Source organism: Ips typographus, linkage group LG11 (genome assembly GCF_016097725.1).
Source record: "Ips typographus isolate SLU linkage group LG11, UJ_Ityp_2.0, whole genome shotgun sequence".
Classification (NCBI taxonomy): domain Eukaryota; kingdom Metazoa; phylum Arthropoda; class Insecta; order Coleoptera; family Curculionidae; genus Ips; species Ips typographus.
This window is the reverse complement of record NC_138432.1, coordinates 4,007,329-4,026,018: the sequence shown is the minus strand read 5'-3', so window position 1 is coordinate 4,026,018 and position 18,690 is coordinate 4,007,329. Positions and strand designations below refer to the sequence as shown.

The 18,690-nt window shown below is 34.1% G+C and overlaps 1 protein-coding gene across 1 annotated transcript in view; it reads right to left on the bottom strand.

The window, feature by feature from the left end:
- Positions 1 to 271: 271 nt before the first annotated feature.
- Positions 272 to 18,690, bottom strand: part of bark (C-type lectin domain-containing protein bark beetle) — a 42,626-nt gene continuing 24,207 nt past the window's right edge. The window contains 14 exon segments of the mRNA XM_081988870.1: positions 272 to 2,163; positions 2,166 to 2,279; positions 2,282 to 2,670; positions 2,672 to 2,733; positions 6,241 to 6,494; positions 6,860 to 7,067; positions 7,124 to 7,382; positions 10,399 to 10,413; positions 11,605 to 11,730; positions 13,336 to 13,691; positions 13,750 to 13,961; positions 14,837 to 15,049; positions 17,384 to 18,094; positions 18,153 to 18,412. Of these exon segments, the coding sequence (XP_081844996.1) occupies positions 1,979 to 2,163; positions 2,166 to 2,279; positions 2,282 to 2,670; positions 2,672 to 2,733; positions 6,241 to 6,494; positions 6,860 to 7,067; positions 7,124 to 7,382; positions 10,399 to 10,413; positions 11,605 to 11,730; positions 13,336 to 13,691; positions 13,750 to 13,961; positions 14,837 to 15,049; positions 17,384 to 18,094; positions 18,153 to 18,412 (3,364 nt within the window). The 3' untranslated portion in view covers positions 272 to 1,978.

Below are 18,690 nucleotides of genomic sequence, written 5' to 3'. Positions count from 1 at the left end.
GGATGTTTGCAGTATCAGAAATTTACCTCTTTGCGTTTCTGCTTTCCTAATACAATTCTCGATTTTCTGTCAAAATTTAATTGCTCTTCAAAATTTCTACTTGAAAAGGAGAGTATTTGACAGTATTTGAAGATTACAATTTTTAAGGCTGCTTTCCTTAGAGCCAGGTTTTTCGACAATGTCAAAGAAACACTAACAGTAATCATTTCTTCTTAAAAATATTTCCGACTGTTCACAACAGTATAGAAGGTGTTTAAAAAAAAAACAAAAATTTCTTGGGACGGTTATTTCAAATTAACTTATAATATGACAAACTTACTAATTGAATCCCTTTCTTGTTATCTTTACTCTATCTTTATTAATGAAATAATAATTAATAGTGCATTGTCAATATTGCACAGCTATAAAATATTACAAAAATTATTTCAACAAATCTGGTATTTTCCTAAAACTTATTATAAGTAACAATTTTGTCAATATTTACATATTTTAACTAACAATATTGCTCTATACATTTTATATCTTTGAAACAATTGTATATCAGAAAAATTTCTTACTGTTTTTGAGAACACCAACAATTTGATTGTAAGGCATATTTGTTCTTTATAGCTTAACTTTTTAGGCAGTAAATATGCTACTATCACATTCGATAATTTATAACAAAAATTAAATTATTGTAATACAACTTTTAATCAGTACGGTCATTAACACAGACGATTACGCCAATATTAAAAAAAAAATGCTAAAATTAAACATAAAAATTCTTAAAATATTAAAATAAACGTACGGTTAAATATAATAAATAAAATAACATAATAATAGTACGGTTATACTCACGCAGTGAGTTTCCAACTTAATCGAATGATTATTAATTAATATAAGTAAATTATTTACATTAAAAGTTTTTTTTAATAATAATTACAAAATACACTATTGCATACATCATATTTGATTCATATCCAGGCCGGAATATTTGTTTTAATGGAAATGTTTAAAAAATGCAATTTTACGTAAAATTATTCTAGTTAATTTTTTTATACAGGGTGTTACAATCCAAAATATTTCAACTTTTACGATTATTTGGGACACTCTTATAACTAGAATTAAAAGTAAGTTGATACAGGGTTTAATAAGAAAATTGCACTGGATGAAAGAACACAAAAACATAAGAAAAATTATTCATATAAACATCTCTAAAGGTACAATAACACATTTTTGAGATACAGACAATTTCTATCGAGTTTTGAAAAGAAGTTATAATTTAGGAAAGCATGACAGTCTTTTTATTAAATTTTTGCGCTGTATCCTAAAATTTGCAATAAAAAGTGAAATTTACAACATTTTATGATGTTATACATAACCGTTTATTTCTCTTTATTTTAATGTAAATCTCCAGAAAAATATTAGTTACAGAAACATCATTTTAGATCAGTTTTAATTGACTTTTATTTTTGGTGGTCTTCAAAAAAGTAACTTTTAAGGCTTTTATTTCTGGTGATAAAACTATAGTAATTTCCAAACACCCTGTATAATTTAGAAAAGGTAAAATTCAACAATGTTGCCAGCCCAAAAATGACCATTTTTTGGTCAAGTGACTTGTATTTTACAATTTCTTGTTATTTTTTTGTATTTTGTTTTGTACAACCCTGTATTGTGCATATGAATATTTCATATCTCCTAATTTTTAAAAGAAATGAGATATTGACAGTCTGGTGTGAAACTGTCTAGTGTCAGATGTTGTTTAGGCATATTAAGTGCTGAAAAATAAAGATTCCTCAACGTTTTACGCACAAATTGGAATAATTTGTTGTACTAGGGCGTAAAGTCATTGGTTTACGACATGGAATGTCTCTTAATTACAATATAAAACATTCCAAACAAGTAATTCCCATTCAGACCTAAATTCGTCAATTATGAGAAAAATTGACCTAAATTGTTAATATCACAGTTATTTACACAGTACACTTTCGATCCCCGGTTACATGGCAGTTTCCAAAGGCTGACTTTTCCACTTTCCAGATTCCCCAATCGGATTGAGGAAATCCTCATCTTCGGGATTGTAATCGAAATTCGTTTCCAGAACTTCGCTCTTTGCTCGAGGTCTCGGTTTAGGTTGAGTGTAATCGTCCTCCTGCATCTGGGGGGAGCTGTGGGGATGCGCCAACCGATGGTGTTGTACCCTATTTGGGCTAACTGATCCGAATAGGTTGGAGAGTATTTTCTTGGTGGTGTGGGAGGTTTTTCCCGTTTTCCCAGTCGATTTTTCAATTCTTCTATAGGTTATAGGTAGGATCATAACTGGCTTCTTCATAATTGTCTCTCAATGGTAAGGTATCCGTGTTGTAGTAGTCGTTTGGGGGGTAATTAGCTACATTGTTGGTAGCGTAGGGTTGTATAATGGGAGTCTCGTCATTTATCGATTCGTCTTGGACGCTTCCTGCTTGGCTGTTCGTAGCAAAAGTGGATGTATCCTTAAAACCTTCGTTTTTGAAAGCCAAATCGAAATTTCCTCCAGGTTTAGCATAAGGATTTTCGAATTTCGGTGGGTTCTTGTGGTATTGCACTGGTGAGCTGTAGGTGAAGGTTGGATTGGGGTTTTGGGATTCGTAAGTATTGTACGACTGATCGTCTTCTACAGACGAGTTGTATGTGGACTTTTCCATACTGTCCTGATCCGTACGTGATTTTCTTGTAGTCCGGAGCTTTTGTTAAGGTATCTGTCGATTTTGTGCTCTGCAACAAATTTTTAAAATTGATTGGTTAGTTAGGAAGCTGACTTTGATGGAATCGTGATAACTCGCTTATTTGAAACATTCTGTATAAACACACCGTAACAAAAGAAAGGTAGTAGATGGGGTTATCACGTGACGTTGAGCGGGAACGGCTAAGTTGCCGCGTTTGGTCGTTAGAGGGCGTCAAATTTGACTCTTGTTTTTTTGTAGTTTATCCTAAATATCTCAGGAACCATACGCTAGAGATTTTAAAGATTTTAAAAAAAATGTAAAAGAATTTTAATTTTCAAAATTAACTTCTACTGCCTAAATACATCCAGGTTACGAATACAAAAATTACGTAATGTGTCATTTGTCCAAATGTCATTTTTTAAGATTGTCACGCTCCTAGAAATACAATTTGAAAGAACAGTCAGAAACAAAGTCTCCTGTAAAACCAACTTGGAGTATGAAAATTACTGTTTTAAGCACATTTTTGGAATCCCCACTAAATTTCCTATTCAATAACCTGAAAAAACCGAACGAAATTTAGTACAGTTAGAGAGAAAAGCGATGTCAAAATTTGAAGTGCCAAAAACACTGTTTGAAAAGACAGTCAGGAACAAAATGGTCCGTAAAACCAACTTGGAGTAAGAAAATTACTGTTTTAAGTACATTTTTGGAATCCTCATTAAATTTCCTATTCAATAACCTGAAAAAACCGAACGAAATTTAGTACAGTTAGAGAGAAAAGCGATGTCAAAGTTTGAACTACCAAAAACACTGGTTGAAAAGACAGTCAGGAACAAAATCGTCTGTAAAACCAACTTGGAGTAAGAAAATGACTGTTTTAAGCACATTTTTGGAATCCCCATAAAATTTCCTATACAATAACCTAAAAAAATCGTCAAAATTTAGTACAGTCGGCGAGAAAAGCGATGTCAAAGTTTGAACTGCCAGAAACACAGTTTAAAAAGACAGTCAGGAACAAACTGGTCTGTAAAACCAACTTGGAGTAAGAAAATGACTGTTTTAAGCACATTTTTGGAATCCCCACCAAATTTCCTATTCAATAACCTGAAAAAACACACATCAATTTGGTACAGTCAGGAAGAAAAGCGGTGTCAAAATTTGAACTGCCAGAAACACAGTTTGAAAGGTCAGTCAGGGAGAAAATCGCGTGTAAAAGCCACTTGGTGTGGGAAAATGAGTGTTTTAAGCACATTTTTGGAATCCCCACTAAATTTCCTATACAATAACCTAAAAAAATCGTCAAAATTTAGTACAGTCGGGGAGAAAAGCGATGTCAAAGTTTGAACTGTCAAAAACACTGTTTGAAAAGACAGTCAGGAACAAAATCGTCTGTAAAACCAACTTGGAGTAAGAAAATGACTGTTTTAAGCCCATTTTTGGAATCTCGACTAAATTTCCTATACAATAACCTAAAAAAATCGTCAAAATTTAGTACAGTTGGGGAGAAAAGCGATGTCAAAGTTTAACTGTCAAAAACACTGTTTAAAAAGACAGTCAGGAACAAAATCGTCTGTAAAACCAACTTGGAGTAAGAAAATGACTGTTTTAAGCACATTTTTGGAATCCCCGTTAAATTTCCTATACAATAACATAAAAAAATCGTCAAAATTTAGTACAGTCGGGGAGAAAAGCGATGTCAAAGTTTGAACTGTCAAAAACACTGTTTGAAAAGACAGTCAGAAACAAAATCGTCTGTAAAACCAACTTGGAGTAAGAAAATGACTGTTTTAAGCACATTTTTGGAATCCCCATTAAATTTCCTATACAATAACCTAAAAAAATCGTCAAAATTTAGTACAGTCGGGGAGAAAAGCGATGTCAAAGTTTGAACTGCCAAAAACACTGTTTAATAAGACAGTCAGGAACAAAATCGTCTGTAAAACCAACTTGGAGTAAGAAAATGACTGTTTTAAGTACATTTTTGGAATCCTCATTAAATTTCCTATTTAGTAACCTGAAAAACCGACTGAAATTTATAATAGTTAGAGAGAAAAGCGATGTCAAAGTTTGAACTGCCAAAAACACTGTTTAAAAAGACAGTCAGGTACAAAATCGTCTGTAAAACCAACTTGGAGTAAGAAAATGACTGTTTTAAGCACATTTTTGGAATCCTCATTAAATTTCCTATACAATAACCTAAAAAAATCGTCAAAATTTAGTACAGTCGGGAAGAAAAGCGATGTCAAAGTTTAAATTGTCAAAAACACTGTTTAAAAAGACAGTCAGGAACAAAATCGTCTGTAAAACCAACGTGGGGAAAGAAAATGACTCTTTTAAGCACATTTTTGGAATCCTCATTAAATTTCCTATACAATAACCTAAAAAAATCGTCAAAATTTAGTACAGTCGGGAAGAAAAGCGATGTCAAAGTTTAAATTGTCAAAAACACTGTTTAAAAAGACAGTCAGGAACAAAATCGTCTGTAAAACCAACGTGGGGAAAGAAAATGACTCTTTTAAGCACATTTTTGGAATCCCCATTAAATTTCCTATACAATAACCTAAAAAAATCGTCAAAATTTAGTACAGTCGGGGAGAAAAGCGATGTCAAAGTTTGAACTGCCAAAAACACTGTTTAAAAAGACAGTCAGGAACAAAATCGTCTGTAAAACCAACTTGGAGTAAGAAAATGACTGTTTTAAGTACATTTTTGGAATCCTCATTAAATTTCCTATTTAGTAACCTGAAAAACCGACTGAAATTTATAATAGTTAGAGAGAAAAGCGATGTCAAAGTTTGAACTGCCAAAAACACTGTTTAAAAAGACAGTCAGGTACAAAATCGTCTGTAAAACCAACTTGGAGTAAGAAAATGACTGTTTTAAGCACATTTTTGGAATCCCCACTAAATTACCTATACAATAACCTAAAAAAATCGTCAAAATCTAGTACAGTCAGGGAGAAAAGCGGTGTCAAAAACACTTAAAAAGACAGTCAGGAACAAAATCGCTTGTAAAACCCACTTGGAGTAAGAAAATAAATGATTTAAACACATTTTTGGAATCCTCATTAAATTTCCTATCGATCTCCTGAAAAAACGGTAGATTGTATACACAAACAAAACAGGAGAACGGTAGAGAGAAGGAAGAACGGAAAAACCACAAAAATGGTACATTTTCCGTCTAAAACTCTAAATAATGCAATACTACAAGCTATGAGTGTGAAATGAAATATTGTTAAAAATTTTAATGATTTTTATGGTTATTTGACAAGTTTTTTTAGGAAGTAATCATAAAATGCATGAAAGCTGGTTCTTTAGGACAAGTCTGAAAGATTTTCTAAAACTGTATCCCGAATAAAAAGATACTGTCAATTCTACAATATAACCTTTTTTAGTTTTAATCTGATTTGATTAGATGTGCCGCCAATTTGTTACACAGCAGCTATGATTTGAACAATATGGTCATCAGAAGGATGAAATTTTCACTTAGGTTTGCAATTAAGTGAAAATTGGCATTGTAGTTTCAATGGATGAGGGATATAGTCAGTATAACTTACCAATTGTTGCATTTTCTTCCTGTAATTAGGATCGGCAAACGAAGTGGAAGACAATCCCACCGATTTTAGGGAGTGTAAGCTTTGTCTAATGCTGTTTCTTCTTTCCAATCTTTGGGCGTGCCGATATTTTGACTTGTACCACCAAAACACTACCACAATTATAATTAGCAAGATGCCCAAGGATAAGCTGCTGAGCACCGCTACTGTCACGAAATCGTCTGCTAATGGTAATATCTTTATGCTGACTTTAGGATCTGAAAAAAGATATTTTTACTTTAGAACTGTTGAGATTTAAGTAAGAAGAGTTGAAAACTGTCCTGAAAGCCCAATTTTAAGCCAACAAGACAGTTTTACATGTGAATGAATCAGTATTCCTCTCTGGATAGTTAATGTTTAAGTATGGAGTTTGTAAAATCGTAGGTTTTAATGAGTTTGACTAGAAAAAGTGTGATTTGGAAGCTAAAAGGCAACATTGTTGGTGTTTTTCACAACAAAGTGTACGGTTTAACCGATTTTGGCAGGATAAAACAAAGTTTGAAGCGGAATTACGTGTGCTAGTAGAGCGATGCAGGTCGGGAGTTTTCTAACAATTTCAGGCTACCGATTATTTAAAACTTACCAATTTCGCAAATAAATGGACTGCGTCTATTACAATCGTCAATTTCCACAGTTTGAAAAGCAAATATGGTGCACTTGTTGATCTGATCGATGTGTTGCACCCATACCCGGTCCGTGTACAAATACCATTGATACTGTCTCCTTAAGAAGTCGAAAACCGGTAGGTAATTGATGTTTCCAATCAAATATGGCATAGAAGCATTGTCGGCCTGAATAACTCATAATATCAGTACACCAATCACGGTCTAGAAAAACTGATAATCACCTGACAAAACGCTTTTGCTTCCCAATAAGTCATGGGCGCCCCCACGTACATGTAACAAGTTTCCCCAACCAGTTCCCAACCTGGGGGACACTTATCGTTCAGGATGCTCTGGTTGTTCATGTAGAATGGTTCGTAGATCACCTCCAGCAGTCGAGAATCATCCATTTGATCACGAATGCGTCCTCTCACCGCCAACGTGCTATTGAAACCCCAGTAATTGTAGGCGGCATCAATTTTGATGTCCCAGAGTTGCAGAGTGCTACAGAAAGTTCAGTTTTAAGAGTTAGTTCCGTTATTTTGTTGTAGAGGTAAGCCTACACCAGTTTAGGCACAGGAATAAAAACATATGTACAGGGTGATTTGGTTACATTTGCTCTTATCCTTATCTCATGAACTATTGATTTATTTAAAAAAAAAGTTTTGCAGGATTTACTTTTTAATGTACTGGGTGGATCAAAAAAGCTATATTACACAAAGTTATGGTTTTTTTTAAATGAATATTCCATCGTATTATTTGATATTCTCATTTCGACTATTATTTGCAATATTTTCCATACTTACCGCCATTTGCACCATCCAATTTCAAGCTCATCTTAAGTTAAGCATGGTCCAGACTGTGATATTTTTCCATTGGATTTTACACAGTCTGAATCACACTTAACTTAATGCAAGGGTATATAGTAATCTGATTTAATTGAACAGATGTTCTATATGTCCTGCCTGCTGGACAACACATTTCCGGTATAAATGCTTCAATCTTTTGGTAGCGTGACATTTCTACTATATTTGCTATACAAGATGGTCAAATGAGAATTGTAAGGGCTACAAATTGGTATATTGAACCACCCTGTAACTATCAAAATAACAGAGTTGGACTGTCAAAGTGAAAACTGTAAAATTCAAACTTTACAGCAAAACACTCAGTTTTAACAGGAAATAACTCAGTTGTTTGACGTATTAGGTTAAAACGCTGTACAGAGTGGTCAAAAGAGAATTTCAAGGGCTTCAATTTGATTTATTGAACTACCTTGTAACTGTCAAAATAACAGAGTTATGGGCTGTCAAAGTAAAAACTGTTAAATTCAAACTTTACAACAAAACTCAGTTTTAAAAAGTAAATAACTAAGTTATTCGAAGTTTTAGGTAAAAACGCTATACAGGGTGGTCAAAAGAGAATTTTAAGGGCTACAAATTGGTATATTGAACCACCCTGTAACTGTCAAAATAACAGAGTTATGGGTTGTCAAAGTGAAAACTGTCAAATTCAAACTTTACAGCAAACAACTCAGTTTTAACAGTAAGTAACTCAGTTATTCGACGTTTTAGGTAAAAACGCTATACAGGGTGGTCAAAAAGGAATTTCAAGGGCTACAAATTGGTATATTGAACTACACTGTAACTGTCGAAATAACAGAGTTATGGACTGTCAAGTGAAAACTTTCAAATTCAAACTTTACAGCAAACAACTCAGTTTTAACAGTAAATAACTCAGTTATTCGACGTTTTAGGTAAAAACGCTATACCGGGTGGTCAAAAGAGAATTTCAAGGGCTACAAACTGGTATATTGAACTACACTGTAAGTGTCAAAATAACAGAGTTATGGGCTGTCAAAGTAAAAACTGTCAAATTCAAACTTTTAAACAACAAAACTCAGTTTTAACAGTAAATAACTCAGTTATTCGATGTTTTATGTAAAAACACGAAACAGGGTGATCAAAAGAGAATTTCAAGGACTACAAATTGGTATATTGAACCACCCTGTAATTGTCAAAATAACCGAGTTATTGACAATACAATGGAGTAGTTTACAGGGTGATTCATTAAATTTTTAACATCCTCGTAACTTGTTTAATTTAGATAATCCATCAGTATACAGGGTGTCAAGAACAAACCAATCTTATAATTTTTCAAGTGTCAAATCTACGTCAAATTCTAGGCCTTCTTGATGTAAAATGTTTGTATCGATATTCAATTCTTTTTGCTCTAGCAGCCTTACTTTGACCATCCCCCTCGAAAGGAGAAATTCCCAATTTGAGCGAAATTTTGGTGCACTTTTCCAGAAAATCGTCCATAACTCGCTTATTTGAAACACCCTGTATAAAACCACCGTATAAGAAAAGAAAGATAATTAATGGGGCTATCACGTGACGTTGAGTGAGTACGGCTAAGTTGTCCAGTTTAGCCGTTAGAGGGCGTCAAAGTTGACTCTCGTTTTTTACAGTTTTCGCTTAATATCTCAGGAACGTTTCCGATTAGAGGTCTGAAGTTTCTACCACAAATGCTCTTTGATGGCATGCAACTTTTACCTTCTATACACTTTTTTGGTACTACGCACCGTTTGACCTTGAAAAATTAAAAACTAGAATTGTCAAGAAATGTCAAGGGGATTACCTTCTAATTTTTTTCAGAAATTTTTTTATTTTCAAAATTAACCTCAACTGCATAAATACTTTCAGGTTAATAGTACAAAAATGACGTAAAATGTCATTTGTCAAAATGTCATTTTGCAAGGGTGTCACTCTTTAAAATGTGTCAAAATTTACATCATTTCAAGGTCATTTTCGAAACGGTGACAGTTAGAGCAAAATGGACGTCAGTTTTGTGTTCCCAAGGTTGAAATTAGTTAAAAAAGTCACTTTAATTGAGCAAAATCCAAATGCTCGCCGTTATAGTATAGTAGGCCCAAAAAATCCCTAATTTAGACTAAATTTTTTGTGCACTTTTCCAGAAAATCGTCCATAACTCGCTTATTTGAAACACCCTGTATAAAACCACCGTATAACAAAAGAAAGATAATTAATGGGGTTATCACGTGATGTTGAGTGGGTAGGGCTAAGTTGTCCAGTTTAGCCGCTAGAGGGCGTCAAAGATGACTCTCGTTTTTTTGCTCAATATTTCAAGAACGTTTCAAGTTCGTCTCAACCACAAAAGAATCTCAACCCCACCTGGTATATTAAAAAGTAAATCCTGCAAAACCTTCAGGTCGTGGACTATAACATGTGACATTTTTCGACATTTTCTAAGAGCAAATGTAACCAGAGTACAACATTAACAGAACGTAACAAAAGCTTTGAGGTAAAGGGGAGGGTCGAGTTTATGAGGCACAAACCCCAATTTGCTGTGCTTTTTAGGTTCGTATTCCTAAACCCACTAGAAATACCATTTCCAAATTGTATTTTTGGCCAGGATATACAATAACACTACAAGTGCGTCCATACAAAAATTACCCCTTTCACTAGCGAAACGAGTAAAACATGTATACCCGATGACTTACCTGTTAAATTCAAATCTTCGCATGCACATGCAACAAAAAAAATACTATATTAATTTACGTATTTAAGTTGATAAAATATCTAGTAATCATACTAAGCTAAAATAGATAATTTGTTTTAGATATTTTAATATGTCAACACCTAAAGCTTCTAGAATATTCTAGTAGTTTTTAACAGCTTTTAAAACGTTCTACAAGTTTCTAAAACTCCCTAGGTACTTCTGGAACCTTCCAAATTCTTCTAGAGTGATTAGAAAGAATCTGTGGGCTTCTAAAATATTTTAGTAGTCTTCAACAGCTTTTAAGACGTTCTACAAAATTCTAAAAGTTTTCAGGTATTTCTGGAACCCTACAAATTCTTCTGTAAGCTTCTAGAATATTTTAGTAATTTTCGACAGTTTTTAAAACGTTCTACAAGATTCTAAAACTCCCTAGGTACTTCTGGAACCTTCCAAATTCTTCTAGAGTGATTAGAAAGAATCTGTGGGCTTCTAAAATATTTTAGTAGTCTTCAACAGCTTTTAAGACGTTCTACAAAATTCTAAAAGTTTTCAGGTATTTCTGGAACCCTACAAATTCTTCTGTAAGCTTCTAGAATATTCTAGTAATTTTCGACAGCTTTTCAAACGTTCTACAAGATTCTAAAAATTTCCAGGTACTTCTGAAACGTTCCAAATTCATCTAGAGTGATTAGAATGGTTCTGTAAGCTTCTAGAATATTCTAGTAGTTTTTAACAGCTTTTAAAACGTTCTACAAGTTTCTAAAACTCCCTAGGTACTTCTGGAATCTTCCAAATTCTTCTAGAGTGATTAGAAAGAATCTGTGGGCTTCTAAAATATTTTAGTAGTCTTCAACAGCTTTTAAGACGTTTTACAGGACTCTAGAAGTTTTCAGGTATTTCTGGAACCCTCCAAATTCTTCTGTAAGCTTCTAGAATATTTTAGTAATTTTCAACAGCTTTTAAAACGTTCTACAAGATTCTAAAAATTTTCAGGTACTTCTGAAACGTTCCAAAAGATTATCGCAGTAGTAATATCTGTTTGTCAAGATATTTTGTTAGTGAAAAGCAAAATTGTTCCAGAACGAAAAACGTTTAGTTTCCTACTCTGACCACTTTCTGCTTTCAAATTCAGTTCAAACTGAAAGTAAAAAATAAGTCTACATTTTTGCTCATCTTAATAACTAGTTATAAACAGAAAATTACTTACAGGGATCTGTTGACGGTGATAATCTCGTAATCATTGTCCGGATTGAAAAAGATGTTGTCGACGTAATGCTGGCCTGCTGTTCCAGCAACAATAGTCGACTTGCTTTCAGGTTTCAGGGCGTAATTGCTGAAAAGTACCACTTTTTGAGTCTTTTATCCATAAAAATCCATACAAAATTATTCAAGATTTTTATGCCAAAAAATAAAAAAATACAAACCCAAAAAAGGAAATCAATGTTGATTATTTAGTTCAGCACTAAAACACTTACAAATTCAAATTCTAACTGCCAACATTATACAGTGTGTTCATAAAGTATAGAATAAATTCGATTAAAATTCAAGGGTATTTAATAGTACGTAGGTATGTTATTATTTTTAAAGGCGCATTTTTTGAGGGAAAAAATGTCATAAATCTCAGAAACACGTTTTATATCAAATACTGCAAGAAAACGTTTCTAAATCCTGATTTTTACAACTTTAGAGCACGGTTTGACAGTTTTGACGTTAGTGGCAGTTGTCACGTGATTTCAGAAGACTATTTAACTAGACTATGAAGTGACAACTGTCAAAATAACTGTCCTAAATCTCAGAAACACGTTTCATATCAAATACTGCAAGAAAACGTTTCTAAATCTTGATTTTTGCAACTTTAGAGCATGGTTTGACAGTTTTGACGTTAGTGACAGTTGTCACGTGATTTCAGAAGACTATTTAACTAGACTATGAAGTGACAACTGTCAAAATAACTGTCCTAAATCTCAGAAACACGTTTCATATCAAATACTGCAAGAAAACGTTTCTAAATCTTGATTTTTGCAACTTTAGAGCATGGTTTGACAGTTTTGACGTTAGTGACAGTTGTCACGTGATTGTAGAACACTATTTAACTGGACGGTCACGTGACAATTGGTAAAATAACTGTCATAATTCTCAGAAACACGTTTTATATCAAATACTACAAGAAAACGTTTCTAAACCCTGATTTTTGTAACTTTTGTTTTGACAAAGTTTTGACATTAGTGTCAGTCGTCACGAAGATTATTTAGCTAGACTATGAAGTGACAATTGTCAAAATAACTGTAAAATCTCAGAAAATCGTCTTTTTTCGAAAACTATGTTAAAATGCAATTCTTGCAAATTCTAGTAAAATGTTGATAATTCTGACAATAGTGATAGACATCACGTGGTTTTAGAGAATAATTTGGAGTAAGAAAATCACTGTTTTAACTGCTTTTTTAGAATCCTTATTAAATTTCCTATTCAATAAACTAAAAAAGTATATAAAAAGTTTCACAACGAAACATAATGGCAATAACGTAATTAAAAATGATAGATTGTATACAAAAATCAGGAGAAACAACAGAACAACAAAAACGGTAAATATACCGTTTTAACGGTAGATCTGACAACATTGCAGAAGGCTCCGTCTCGTGCCACAATATGTAGTCGTCCCGAATTCAGCAAACCCGGACTACTTGCATTCTGACTGTAACCTTGCCATAATTTTGCCATCTTCGAATATCTGCTTTAATTTAATGAATTTATATTTTTTAAATAATACGAATTTCTATTCGTGTCTATACATTTTTTAGATGACATCTCAGTTTTATAAAAACTGGGTCGATTTTATCATTATTCTTACCTTGAATTTGTATGTGAATAGTTTTCCAAATATTAAGTCCTTTTCAGACTTAGAAATTAGAGAAACCACCCTGAATTATCTATAACTTACTTGTAAAATCCATTATGTGAAGTAGTCTGGTAGATGTTTAGTCGCACCTTCTCGAAACCAGACACTTCCAAGTTTTGCAGTCCAACGTTCCTTTTAAAGTGGTTGAAAGTAAAATTGGACAGTACCTGCTTCAGTACTATGTTGTTGTGATATCTGGCGTAGTTTCGCGTAAAATAGTTCCGGTAAATCGTCACTTCTTGGTAGGGCGAAGACTGGCGCCCTTCCACATACAGGCAAGGTAAATTCGAATTGTTAACAAACAAATTATTATGTATCCAGCCTTGCAACGATGTAGCCGATCCTCTCGAGTCTGCTTTGATGTACAAACCACCTTGGTTTTGTTCCACCAGGTTGCTCTGTAAAGCAATTTCCTTGTTAAAGATTTCAGTAAGAAAGATATGAAGGAAGACTTACCCTGAAGAACAACGTTTGAGTGTTTTGAACATCTATTTCAATGGCTGATTTGCAGGTGGTAAAATTGCCGTATAACTGTCTGCAATTGCTCTTGAATTGATTTCTTTCAATAGTCACAATGGGGTTGACCTCTCCTGCTCCCATGTACAAAATGGCTCCCTGAGTATTGTTACTGATTACTGACGAAGAGATGTTATGTTGCACGTCACGACCTAAAATCAACACTTTTTTTTAAAAATATATAGCTTAAATCAAAGTAAATTAAGGTTGACGTCATAGCTATAGTCAAAAAAAACTTTAGAGCATGGTTTGACAGTTTTGACGCTAGTGTCAGTTGTCAGGTGATTGTAGAAGACTATTTAGCTAGACGGTCACGTGACAATTGGCAAAATAACTGTCATAATTATCAGAAACACGTTTCATATCAAATACTGCAAGAAGACGTTTCTAAATCCTGATTTTTGCAACTTTAGAGCGTGGTTTGACAGTTTTGACGTTAGTGTCAGTTGTCACGTGATTGTAGAAGACTAGTTAGCTGGACTATGAAGTGACAATTGTCAAAACAACTGTCATAAATCTCAGAAACAAGTTTTATATCAAATACTGCAAGAAAACGTTTCTAAATCCTGATTTTTGCAACTTTAGAGCATAGTTTGACAGTTTTGACGTTAGTGTCAGTTGTCACGTGATTGTAGAATACTATTTAGCTAGACGGTCACGTGACAATTGGCAAAATAACTGTCATAATTATCAGAAACACGTTTCATATCAAATACTGCAAGAAAACGTTTCTAAACCCTGATGATTGCAACTTTTGCGCATGGTTTGACAGTTTTGACGTTATTGACAGTTGTCACGTGATTTCAGAAGACTATTTAGCTGGAACACTTTTTTTTTAAATTAGCTTAAATCAAAGTAAATTAGGTTGACGTCATAGCTATAGTCAAAAATTACATTGTTGCCAAAGTGTAAATATTTTTAAATTTGCTCTAAAAGTTCTTAACCAAATATTGACCAACACCTAGACTTGACAACAGCGCTTATGAAACTGTTTTATTGATAATTTTGTTTGAATATATTTACTTACTGAAAGCTATGGCCGATATGGGTAAAGTGACAATTTCGGCAAAAAAGCCATGATCCGAAGATGCTCCGTTGGCAAACAGCTTAACGCTAAGACTAGGAAGCCTTGTCCTGAATAGCTTCTTCTGATTGGTTGACTTCATGGTTATTGTGTCGATGATTTGTGACGTCACATTGTAAATATCTCCGTCGTACAGCGAAACAAAATCTGGAATGCCTGTAAAAATGCACAGTAAAAAAATGTTTGCCAAATTTTGTATTTGCAAATTTGTTTGAAATAATTGAAATAAATACATACAAGGTGTCCCAAAAGTTTCAGAATCAGAGTCCATATCAAATTTCAGTGAGGGAAACAGTCCTAGAAGTTTTATTTAGAAAATTTAGCAACTTCAGTGTTGCCAACCCTTAAAAAAGTTGCCAAATTTTACTAAAATTCCCCAGATTTGTTTTATTTTAGTTTTGCTTTCATTCAATTTTCTGACACTTTCCAAGTCCTGTTAAACGTCTAGTTAACATGGATTTAGCTCACATTTGCCAAAAATCGTGTTCTTGAAGCTCTAAAATACATTTAATGTGAATTTTAGCTGTTTGTACTAGTTTTAAGAAAGTTTTGTGATTTTATAGCTTCATTAAGATTTTAATAGCTTTCAAGGTATTTGACAATTTCCAAGTTTATGACCAAAATAACACGTCAGGACTTAATTATTTTTTCTCACCCTGTATGTACCCAAATATTTTTGTTGCTTTAATGAAAAAGTTGCACATTTAAAATGTTTACTTATATCCAAATGGGGTTTGAAATCATCAGAGGAGAGAAATTTTCCTTAGACCTGGCAACATTGGTTGCCTTTGGGACACTTCTACAATAAAATTGGAAAATATAACCATTTGAGTGTCATAAATCGCTTTTTTTTAGATAGGACACCTTGTATAATGCTGGAATTAATTTAAAGGTACTGAAGGTTTGACTCTATAATAGAGTCATTACATCCCTCGTTTGTTTTGGACGCCCTGTATAAATCAACTTTTCAAACGTTCAGTAATTGATTAGGAGCTTGGCAACGTCGCAATTTTTTGAAATATTCAAAAAAACAACGAAAAACTGCAGTCAATTTTGACGACCTCTAGCGGCTAAACAGTACAACTTAGCCTGGTCCGGTCAACGTCACGTGATAGCCCCATTAACTAGATTTCTTTTCTTATATGATGTGTTTAGACAGAATGTTTTTAATAAGCGAGTTATGAACGATTTTCTGGAAAAGTGCACGAAATTTGTGCTCAAATTTGGGATTTTTTGGACTACTATACTATCAGCGGCCATATTGGATTTTGCTCAATTAAAGTGACTTTTTTTTACTAATTTCAAACTGGGGAACACGAATTTGACGTTTATTTTGGTCTAACTGGCACGTTTTCAGAGATGACCTTGAAGTTATTTAAATTTTGACAGTTTTTAGGGCGTGGCACCCTTAAAAAAAATGACATTTTGACAAGTGACGCTCCACGTCACATTTCTACCATTAACCAAAAGCTATATAGGCAGCCAAAGACAATTTCCAAAATTTCAAAAATTTTCCGAAAAATCTATGGGGTACCCCCTGTAAAAAATCTCAGAAATAGAGTTTTTTATTTTTCAAGATCAAACGGTACGCTGTACAGAAAAATGTCATATACAGTAAAAGTTGCCTCCCATCAAGGTGTATACGTGGTAAAAATTTCCAACCCCATACCTCAAACCGTTTTCGAGATATTCATGAAAATATCCAAAAAAAAACAATCAACTTTGACGCCCTCTAACGGCCAAACGGTACATCTTAGCCTGGTCCGGTCAACGTCACGTGATAGTCCCATTCATTAGCTTTCTTTTGTTATATGGTGTGTTTATACAGAAAGTTTTTAATAAGCGAGTTATGGAATTTTTTTTGTAAAATTGCACATAAATTTACCTGATTAAATGTGTTTTTCTCATACTGTGTGGATTACTGGATAACCATCGCCATTTTGGTACTATTCATTTAAAACTTAGTAACGGCAAGTTTTTACCTTAGAAACATGATTCTGCTGTCAAAATTACACGAAACGAAACTAATTGGATTTGTAATAACAAAACTACACAAAAAATTAAAACTAAATCAATAAATTCAAGAAAACCGTCAATAATAATTTGCGTTCAGAAATATAGTCAGTGTACACTCCGTGTAGTCATTTGACAGTTTGTCACGTGACACCGTAAATATGCTGATCAGTTGACACATTGTCAAATTACGGAGTTATTTCTGAACGCGTCGAATCAGTTAGAATTTAAAAACTCAACTCAAATTTTCATCTCGCTCAGTTCACGTGTAATAGAAAAAGAACCACAAATATTACGTCACTGCCACTAGCCATGGGACAAACTTTATTTCATAAACAATAATGCGATGTTGCCTAAACCCACCCTAACTTACTTGTTTCAAAAGGAACAGCCTGTATCTAATACCTGAGATCTGGCAACACTGAATTGCTAAATGATTGTGCTAAAGAAACAATGAAAAAGTGATATTCAACTTACCATGAACTACTGAAGAGTTAAACAGATTAAACTGCAGGAAGCGCAGACCTAAAGGTTTAACATTGTAGGCACTCCGGAAGATCTTCACACAGTTTACAGGATGATTATCATACTTGTAGTAAACCAGTACTCTTTCTTCCACCTTGATCTCTTTATTCGTGTCGCAAATATCAAGCAACCCAAACAAGTTATAAGGGATGTTCATGTGTTTTAAAGGAGCGAAGCTCGATTCATCCGATTCCCTGCCCTCCCCGCTCAATGAAGCGATGTTCACTCCAACTCCTAGTGAATCCCTGATGTCGTTTCCTCTTAGATTGATACTTCCCGAAGGGGAGATCAAATTAACACCGTGACTGGCCGAAGAAGTCACTTCGACGAATTCAATCACCGGACTACGTACGATGCTTTGGATAGCTGGGGATTTTTCGTTGTGGAGTATGCCAGCGCCGTGGATCTTGACGAATCTGAGCACGGATTCGACTTCTTGCATTGTGGAGTGAGTGTGGACGTCGTGGACTCTGTGGGAGTAAAGTCGTTGTTCAAAATCGGGTTCAGCGAATCGGATGCCACCCCAGAAATTGTATTTGGGCGGTTTTGCTTTGTTGTTACAGTTGATGAACACGAATTTACTATTCCATTCGCAACGATGTCGATGGCCAAATTGTTGTCCGTTTAATCTTATGGGGCAGTCTTCGTAACGTTTCTCCGTGCCTGTAAAAAGAGGGTTTATATTAGAGAGTTATTATTAGAGTTTTTATTTACTACTTACCTTTACACTGTAGAGGTTCAGGCCATGTCCAAATCCTCGACAACGAATTACTGTGAAAGTCAATTCGCACATCAAAGTCGAAGAAAGCATGAAGCGGACTAAATCCCAAGTCTCTGCACACGACCTGAGCATTTCTTTCCGTGAATCGTGAATCGCACATTGGTACCCATTGAAGGGTGGTTTGATTGAACCATTCCAGAAATCCTTCATAAGGCACTGAACCCTCATCTTCCAAAGTGCAGTCTCTATTTTGGCATAATCTGAAAAATTACTAATATTTAGAATGTTTGTTAAGGTAATCTGCACTGGGACTTCGTGTGCTTAAGTAGAGTAGAATTCTATTTATTAACTATATTCTAGGCTTCAAGCACAAATGGACAGCATTAGAGACCTTTAAGAGGTATCAAATTCCAATCAAAAGGACCAATACCAAGAATATGGTAGACAAATAGAATTCTACTCTACCTACATTACACACCAATCCCAGTACAGTACTCAAGTATTCATCAGGTTAAGACAAACAGAACATAGAAAGACT